This window comes from Erpetoichthys calabaricus, chromosome 5 (genome assembly GCF_900747795.2).
Source record: "Erpetoichthys calabaricus chromosome 5, fErpCal1.3, whole genome shotgun sequence".
Taxonomy (NCBI): Eukaryota; Metazoa; Chordata; class Cladistia; order Polypteriformes; family Polypteridae; genus Erpetoichthys; species Erpetoichthys calabaricus.
This window is the reverse complement of record NC_041398.2, coordinates 203,248,607-203,258,406: the sequence shown is the minus strand read 5'-3', so window position 1 is coordinate 203,258,406 and position 9,800 is coordinate 203,248,607. Positions and strand designations below refer to the sequence as shown.

The window sequence follows — 9,800 nt, the reverse complement described above, 5'->3', positions numbered from 1 at the left end:
AAAAAGGTAGTTGGCGATAACGGAGCCCATGTTTTATTCTGATTTTAACAGGAAAAATAAGTGGACTTATTCGGTTAAAATTGCTCATAAACACGTTTCAAATGAACTTCCAACCTGGCTGTATTTCTTATCCGTTGCTGTGCTTAGCAATTGCAGCGTTGTGCTTCTAAACCCAAACAGCAAAGTAGATGTTCTCTTATGTTTTTTATATTTAATTATTATTATTATATTTCTTCATTCATGTCCCTGTTGTGCGTCAGTCCGCGCGTCATTTTCCTTGCAGTTTAGACTGAACAGCTCAGTACTCACATACAACCGACTGAATGCATGCGTTCGTGTAGTCGCCTTTCAATTAGAGTGCTTGCCTGCGTGTGTGCACAGGCTTACACAACTACGAGCCAATCTCAGCAAGTGCGTGGGTCCGCCGCGGTTGGCGCATGCACGTATGGACGAGAGAACAGGTGCATACAGTCTTAAATGCACTTCTGAGAGCTTCGATATATGTATGTAGAGTTCACAAACATGCAGCTGATACATGTGTTGTTTACACATCATTTGATGGCATTTGGTGTATGTGCGCACTCTCAAACTACATTGAAAACGAGGCCCAGGCGGATTCAAATCATACATCATATACAGTGTGTTGTGCTGCGAATCGTCATTTCCATTTCAGAGAGAGCTGTTGCTTTGCGGCGCTTGGCTATCGGTTTTGGGTCTAGCTCCTCGAGTCCTTTCATTGAATCAGTAGTGCAATATAATTGAATGATTTGTGTACTTTGTGGTCGGTGTAAAACTAGATTGTTGCGAGTTTAAGGAAAGATGAAGGTGATTTCCCGCTAAGAATAACACAAATTCAAAATATGTCAAAATATCTCGTCAAGTAATTCATAAGACAAATTAAGTATAAGACTATTTTGGACATAAGTCCTTTCTGTAAACATCACTGAATATATCCGCTACACTGTTTCTGTGTATATTATCATATTAAGAAAGCGATATCAGTGTAATCGGAAGGTACACTATTATACCCTTAATGATGAAAGCAATGCCATCTATCCATCTATCTATCTCTCTATGGCTATGATGTTATTTGGAGGTTCAGCTGACACACTCTTACAGCACGTTGATCGATCCTCTTTAAATCCTGAGCGCTGTGACCCCAGCAGTACGAAGTATAAGGGTACGCTGCCCCTGATCGAACACGCAATCTGTCTCAGCTCTCTCTCACTTCGGGGAGCGCCACTCTTTGAGCCCTCCCTGTCTCCGTTTCCTCCTACACTCTTACAGCAGATGAACAACTCGAACAGCATCATTTGTCCCTTGTAACGTTTTCTCTATTCAAACACCCCAACCCCCCCTTCTTTCGAGTGTAGAGAGAGGGAAGGCGAGAGAGTGAGAGAGAGAGGGAAAGAGAGAGAGGATCCTTGGCACAGAATCTAAACCTTTAAATCTATTCTGATATGACTACCGCCTGGCTGCTGAGGACCATTCTTGCCTAACCGAGCCTCTATCCAAAAGGATTATCTAATGGTTGTTTGTTTGTGTTGCTGACCACACTGTCGGGAGGGTGCTGGGAAGAAGGATCGCTTGGAACAGAGCTGGATAAGGCACAGTGGGATTCAACATGATCTCCTTGTGGAGGTGGCATGGACCCGCTGCTATGCCTCGCTGGGGATTTTGTTGGCTTTTACTCGGGTTGTGGAGGTTCTCTGCCGCCTGCCCTTCTTCATGTACCTGCGGCAGCTCACGGATCACATGCACTGAGCAGGATCGAGGGATTATAGCATTCCCGGTATTAAGTTCAGCGGCTGAAATGGAAAATATTACTGACATGTAAGTATGAATGCATATTCTGTGTTCTGTAAAATACCTGCTATATTAAACTGAGGGGCGGGGATGTATTGGGGTGCCTCGCTCATCTTTGTAAGGGGGAGATTACGCTACCTACTCCAGTGGCGGCTTTAGTCAGTTGTGTTTAGGAATGGTTTATATGACAGGGCTGCGTTCTTTTAAATACATAATACATGATGGAATTTTGATCCAATATGGGGGAAAGACAGAAAAAAGACATTGCCATTGATTACAAAGACAAGCGGCAACTGTATCTTGGCAGTTGCTTAGGCAGATGCTTTTAAAATAATCCGTAATATGAGAACTTGCACATGTCTAAAGCAGTGCATCAAAGTGCAGGTTAACTTAGATGGACCTCGGTCTTAAAAGCTCATGGATGATTTGATTTGCACTCGCTCGCTAGAGACTCCACAACTGATGTCATTAAATTGGGAGAATTTCTTACAACAATTAGAAGGATGCAGTAAGATGTGAAGGAAAAAAACTCATATTTAAGATTTTTAGATAGAACGGTAATTTCAAGGTGAATCACATCTACAGATGATAATAATTTCTGAACACGTGTTTGTATTTTGGAAATGTCAAGGACGGTGGCGAAAAGCGTATTGGTGCGTGCGTGCGTGCGTTGTTAAACCGCAGGCAATTAATTAACCTACCGGTGTAGAAAAATGATTAGAAATTATTTTTAAAATAATGTATGTGTCCACCTGCGGATCCACCCCCTTTTTCCGCCCACCTTGCGTAAGTGACCCTTGTGGCGGTACTGTTGCTGAAATTATTGTTTAAATCTAACCCTTCTACCCAGCAAAAGTCTTTATTATTTTCCGTTGCAAAGCATAGACAATAAGTATAAAAATATCGCAGCGTCGGAGGAGTACTACCGAAGTCGACAAATGACGAGATACATTTAACATGAATTTCATCGATCATGAAATTATTAAAAACGCATTAGCGTAATCATTATACACGCTGAACAAGGCCTGAGGATTTCAAATAAGTTTGAAAATCTAATGCCTTTTGGAAGCATTTAGGTATTGTGCGTATTAAATATAAGAAATTCTAAGTATAGTAAATATTAATAAAAATCGACATTAGTTTTTATGAGAAGATTAAGAGTCACAAAATTAAATAAATTTACATGAACATAATAATAATAATAATAATATTTGATACTCATAATTTATTTTCTACCATATGTTATATATAACATATCATTTAATATTGCCCTTTCACAGAAAGAACCACTACAAGAGCGGTACAAAGCAAACGAAAAAAATATTTGAAATAGTAAAAGATAACAAGGTGGATTAAGGAGTAATTGTGGTAATTCCGTTATGCTGCAACATTCTGACAACATCAGCTTTAATATAATTCATATAGCCGTATACTGTAGAACATTTAGTGAGCAGCATACAAATGGATACATTTTGTCTTAAGAATTTCATCCTAAACAAGTAAGTCTTTAGGCAAGAAAATACAAATAAATAAACACCAGCTTTAGGATGAATTCCTTTAGAATGAAACTTGTTTAATTTATAACTCTAAAGCATGAAATAATTTTGCATGTAGTCTCACAGATCGTTTTGCAGGCATAAAGACGCCCTTGGCCTAAAGAATTACATGTTGTTTCACTGGACTTTACATACAAAGGAAAAATGGTTTTAAATCAGACACTTCAAGGTTTTTAAAAGACAGCCTTCCAGCCAACTCTTCTTGTGCTGAGTCATTTAATATGCATACAAATCCAGCCATTTTAAAAATATTATTATTGAATTTTACTACGTGGCTGCTTATACATTGAATGTAAGTTATTCAAATGTGATGAAATGTATGAACATGCAACTGATCCTCAAAGTCTGTTGTCAGATATTTATTTTAAAGGTCCAGTCTTACGATGATGGACGTATTTGTTAAACATTTTTATTTATTTTTTTCTTTAGGTACAAGATCATATTTTCAGTGAAGAGCAGAACATGGGCTGGTTGCCATAGTGAACAGAATAGGCCTTTAGAAATTATACAGAATATCAATCCTAATTGAAATAGAACATTTTAGAGTAATTCTATGGTAATAATTCAAGGAATTTGAAGTAAATTTTAAATCTACACAGTATGAAAGAAAAGCAAGCATAGATTTTAATATTTTGCATTGGCAATTTATTTGCTTTACAGAGTATATTGCAGTTCCCGATTCCTTGAACACCCCAATTATATTTAAAATGATGGTTTTAGCTATAGAGAGCGATCCAATTGTCTATCAGTCCTCTTATTGAATACATAATGTACTGATTGGTAATAGATAGATAGATAGATAGATAGATAGATAGATAGATAGATAGATAGATAGATAGATAGATAGATAGATAGATAGATAGATAGATACTTTATTAATCCCAATGGGAAATTCACATCTCTGAAAACCAAGATTAAGAAATTCCCTGAATTATATTTAAATTATTGTGTTCAAAATCTGTATTGACGCTAACAGTCATTTGCAAAACATGGGACACTGTCTGCACTAATAATTGCTGGCAACAGTTTTTTAAACCCTTTAGATAAATGCTTTTTGAATGTGTGGTTAGTCAGTGGAATTTATTACGGTGGACATTGGGGTTCTTTTGCAGGCCTGACCCCCCTGGAAGCTCTTTGACATTAGCACAGACTATGCCCCCATGATGTGGCCTCTTTTTACATTGTGTTGCCCCTGCTGTGTACAATGGAAAGCTGGGGATAACTTATCTTTATGTCTGACAGGAAGATAGACCCCGGTTGATCATTTCTTCTAATAAATAACATCTCTTGTCTTCTGTTTTTTTCAATACTCTCTGAGATATTAAACATATCCTAATAATTTTCTTGCACTAATGTAATAGTATGAAGCACTGATGAAAGGTGTTGTTCCCTATTGACAAATATATTGGTCTTTGAAATACAATGTTGCTTCAAGCCATGTCTTGAGTCATTCATTGTGTGATAATTTCTATCAATTATACACCCATCTGTATTTTAAATTGCTGTTGCATAATATTAACTATAGAGTGGCACATTATTTAAACTTACTGTTGTATGCCTCTAATGCTAAAGCTAAATAGCAAGTGCCCAACTGTCCTGTGGAAGTTGTGTCTACATGTCTTTCATTTATTGACCACCACTTCCACCACTAAAGGGCATCATCATAAACACATAACACCATGCAAGGGAAATATATATCAATATAATGGGCTTACATTATACTGTAGTTACTCTGGAGTATAGTTTAGTATGTAATCTATTATTCCAAATTACAAAGTATCAGTCTATCCTATTATTCATTTTCAAGCCCAAAAACAATCAAACAAACAACAAAAAAAAAAAAATAAGGAAAAAGGCTACAGCCAAAGACTACCATATGTATACAATAAAACTGCAATTCTGAATTTCATCTTGAGTTCAGCCTTAACTTCATGGGTCTTAATACATTCTTAAAAATAATGGTTCCATGATAGCATTTTTATTGGGTTGTGTAGTTTCTCCTAGACCCATTACTTGAAAAAACACAATTATTTCTGGGAAGGGCTGTCTGTGTATGAAGTTGGTTCTTTGTGCTTTGAAAACTTCCTAATGTACAGGGAAAAAAAAACTGAAATGTTTAATGTATGGTGAGCTACCTAACAGATTAAGAACACCTGAACTTAGAGTGTGCTACTGTACTTATGCACAAGGAGTCCTTTTAAAATCATGACGTATTAGTATTTCACAATTCTGTTACCATCTATTCATGGTTATTAACTGTATGGAGCCTGTTATGGATGTAAATAAATAAAGGTTCTTTCTGGAACCTTCATGTAGTTGGGTCTTTTGGGAACCAAACATAGTTCCCTTATGGCACTGCTCTACAGAACCACTCTGACACCTTTATTTTTTAAAAGTGTACAATAATGGTTTGTATGGTTTGAAAATCACCCTTCAGACTTATTTCTTGTCAGTATAAAATGAGTTTTTTTTAGTCCTCAATGGCCACTCTGCAGAACACATTCTGTTAAGAAAAGGAGGGTACTAAAACAATATCTTTAAACACACAAAGAAAAGCTTTTAATAAAAATGGACAGAAATGAAGCTGAATTCTAAATGTGTTCTTTTAAGTAGAACAGTGAAATTGAAATATTCATTCAAAATATTGCTTTCATATCAGGATGTATACTAGAGTTTATGTTTGAACACAGTGCTTATGTAGAACCAAAAATAATAATATACACAAACCATTATGATATAAATTAGTTAATTAATACAAAATATGAATTTCAAATTTGTTGGTAATGTTATACATTTAATTACTGCAAAGGCATAATTACAAAATAATGTGTTTCAAATAAAAAAAATTCTAATGTCTTATGTAGCTAGCACATGGCTTTATAGATATTTATTCTGAAGAACTATTATGAAATAGCACATATACAGGCAACTGTGCTCATTTTGATCATTGTACAAGTTATATAAGATAGAAGAGTATATAATTAGTCAGTCAGTAACTTGCATTTCTGTAGTGGAGACTTTGGGTGCTTTTTCTATGGAGTTTGCAGGATGTCTCTGTGTTCAGAAAGGATTCCTCTGCATGGCCACTAATTCTTCCCACTGACTTACTAGAAGACTGATGACTGTTGGTCTGGTGTGAGATAGGGTGGGTTTTTATACAAGTAGTTATTGCGTTCTGCCAGGTCTTCTTCCTGGACAGTTCATGTCACCCAGCAGCCTCGACAAGCAGGGGGAGATGACCCAAAATTGTAAAGTTGTATGGGGTGGGGAATATAAATAGGCCTGGGCTGCTTCTTCATTTGAAACGCTAAATGTTATTGACAGATTTCAAAATATACTACAAAACATTATTTATGAAGCAGCTTAATGAACTGAGAAGTTATTGCTAGAAATAATATTAAAAAATAGCGATTATTTTTAGTAGCTTTTAATACTGGAGTATAAAAAGGAACTAATGCACAAAAATGCGCATAGCATTAATCCTGTACCTGATGCATTGTGGCGTTTCAATAGGGTTTATGGCCTATATGAAGAAATGTGAAATTTCGAAGATCTGAATGGAATTCGAGACATTAAAAATATCTTATGCGCCATCCTCCACAGTCCAAATTTTTAATACTGTTCTTACATCTGTTCAGTGCACATCCCGTTTTGTAAAGGACAGTATTGTATTTCCAGTTAGTTTCTTTAACACCTTGCGCTATGAAACGCCAAACCTTAACCAAAATATCAAGAAAAAAATAGTCAAGAAGAATTTTAGACCCCGTCGCTATTTCGTAGTTCCGATGGAGATTGTAAAAAAATTGACGAGCAACATCCTCAGCTTTGCTGAAGTCTTCCGCGGTTCACTGTTCACAGCTGTTGGATCACAATTACAGGGGGAGCGCTCGTTTATTTTATATTACTTGCACCTTGTTTAGTTAACGCATTACTGGACTGGGACATAAGAGGAAAAGTGGCTTAAATGATTTGAATGCAGATTTAGTCGGATCTCCGATTAACTTTTGTTTTATTGTTACTAAACAGATACATCGCAAATCAAAACAAGTTGCGAAACATCAGTGATATTGATATGGATGCATACATGAACCTCAGAAATCTGTAAGTATCAACATTTATAACGGCAACGATAATGAAAATTACAGTGTATGTTTTTCTTGCTGTTAATGCATTCTTCTTATTATTTATTTATTTGTTTGTTTATTACAAAGAACTGTGGCAAATTCTGGACTGGAGTACGTGTCACGTTTTGCATTTCATAAAAACACGAAGCTGCAGTACATGTAAGTGATATTTTAAAGTGATCAGTAGTGCTTGTCAGTATTGTTCATTGTCATATGTGGCGTCGGGGACAAAACACCTTTCAACATCAGGCATCCCCAACTGCAACACAATTGATATATAATTCTGTGTGGACTTATTAAAATACCAACTCTTTATTAATAAATGTAAAAAAATAACATAATTTAAAAAACCATTGGGCGCTTTAAACCAACATTATAAATTTCCAGTCATATTTATCTGGCATCTCAGAACAGACGTCTACAAATGTGTAATGTCTGTTACAGTGTTATTTTATTTGATTCTTTAAGTTCAAACAATTTTGCGAGGAGTGAAATTCTCTAGCAGTACCTTCAGTTGGCTATCGAAGAATTGTCAAAAAAGGCCATCTACTGGGTGCAGGCGAATGCACAGTCATTAAACTTATGGAAGACAACTGTTTTGGATTGCCTCAAAACGATAAATGGCATCATATCATTGATGTTAATCAATTTATTTTTTCTTGCAGTAATCTAAAAAATAATAAACTTTCAACGTTATCCTGGAAGACATTTCGACATTTAAATCTGACTTATTTGTAAGTAGTCCAGTGTTTCTAATTATTTGCACATTTCTATTTAAGCAAATGGATGCATATTTAATGTTTTTCTTTATTAAAACAAATAAAGCGCAATTACAATATTTTTTATTTGCAACAATTGTACATGCAGACTGATTTAGCTGCTTAGGCCTGCTAAACTATGTTTTTTAGTAGCACTTGTTTAGATTTCCCGGGTTTTCTTCTATTAATTATTGATCTATGACAGCAAAACCTATTTTACAGCAGAATGATAGAATTGACATTTGCCTTAGTTATGTATTCTTATATAACAGGAAGATTAGTCATTAAAAAGAAAACATAGCTAGCATTTAGGTTAAGTTAAAGGCATTTACATGCAGCATTTTATGTTATCATTCATTTGTTTAACAGATGATTTATTCAAATAACGTGTGTGTAATATAAATATATAAACCTAATGTGAGTCACATAATATAAATATTGAAGAAAATTACTCAATCTTTTATTTTAGTGTAGTGGCAGGAAATCCATTTCGATGCTCATGTGATATTGAATGGCTGAAACTGTGGAAGGAGAGTGAAGTTGCTGGTCTTGAGACTCAGGATTTGATTTGCAAGGACAACAGTAACAAGAGGATAATACTTTACAATATGCGCATCCCAAAATGTGGTAAGTTCTTGAGATTTATTTTCAGAAGTGGTTTTATCATTTGCCTTTTTTACTGTGCTGTTTGAAACTTGTAGAATAAACATTGGACAGATCTAAAAATTACTTTATTATTTTCAGCACTAAATGATTTTAGAATGATCTTTAAATGCCTGTATTATTGCCTCAATTCCAAATAATAAGTATGACTGGCCTAAAATAGATTTACTGGAAATGTGTATTATGAACTAATGAGAGTATTATTGACTGCAGTTGCTAAATTTGTATTCATTATTCAACAAACACTCTTCAAACAATGCACACTACTATGAAAGTATATCAAAGTGAAACTAACAGATAAGCAATTTCTGTTGAATTTTTCTCATGCTGACATTTAATACTATGATAATTCTGTAGAGGAAAGTGGTCAGAGTTTCAGAATTTAGCACTCACTCACTGGAGGTGTTTACTAGCCTGCCATTTTTATCAACAAGCTTGCTCCCCAAAGTGTTTTGTGGCCAGCAGGTTAAGTGTCTTTACATTAGCAACATGCTGGCAGCATCCCAATCTAGTGGATATGGCTTTTATGCAAGAGGTTTTTCCCAAGATAAATAATAATGATAGAGAGATAAAAAAATACATCTTGGTCAAGTAATTATGACCAGCATATTAAGTAATGCTGCCTTTTCTCAGAGGAAGTAGATATACTGTAGCTGTTCAGAATTTAGACAGTGCTTAGTAATGCTGCAGTTTTTGTATTGAACAATGATTTGCAATCCAAAACGCTAACAAAATATAGTGTCTTTTATTAATATATATTAGCATAGACATCAACTGTGGAGAAAAACATGTTTGTTGAACATGTACAGTAGGTAAAAATCCCACTGTATTCTGTACAATGGCAGTACTACAATTACAGCTACTACTCTGCATAACTGACTTTGAGAACTTTT

At 35.3% G+C, this 9,800-nt stretch overlaps 1 protein-coding gene across 1 annotated transcript in view; it reads left to right on the top strand.

The window, feature by feature from the left end:
• The first annotated feature begins 1,321 nt into the window (after positions 1-1,321).
• ntrk2a (neurotrophic tyrosine kinase, receptor, type 2a) overlaps positions 1,322-9,800 on the top strand; it is a 243,282-nt gene continuing 234,803 nt past the window's right edge. The window contains exons 1-5 of the mRNA XM_028802412.2: positions 1,322-1,833; positions 7,389-7,463; positions 7,574-7,645; positions 8,152-8,220; positions 8,714-8,871. Of these exons, the coding sequence (XP_028658245.1) occupies positions 1,625-1,833; positions 7,389-7,463; positions 7,574-7,645; positions 8,152-8,220; positions 8,714-8,871 (583 nt within the window). The 5' untranslated portion in view covers positions 1,322-1,624. The remainder of the gene's footprint in view (positions 1,834-7,388; positions 7,464-7,573; positions 7,646-8,151; positions 8,221-8,713; positions 8,872-9,800) is intronic.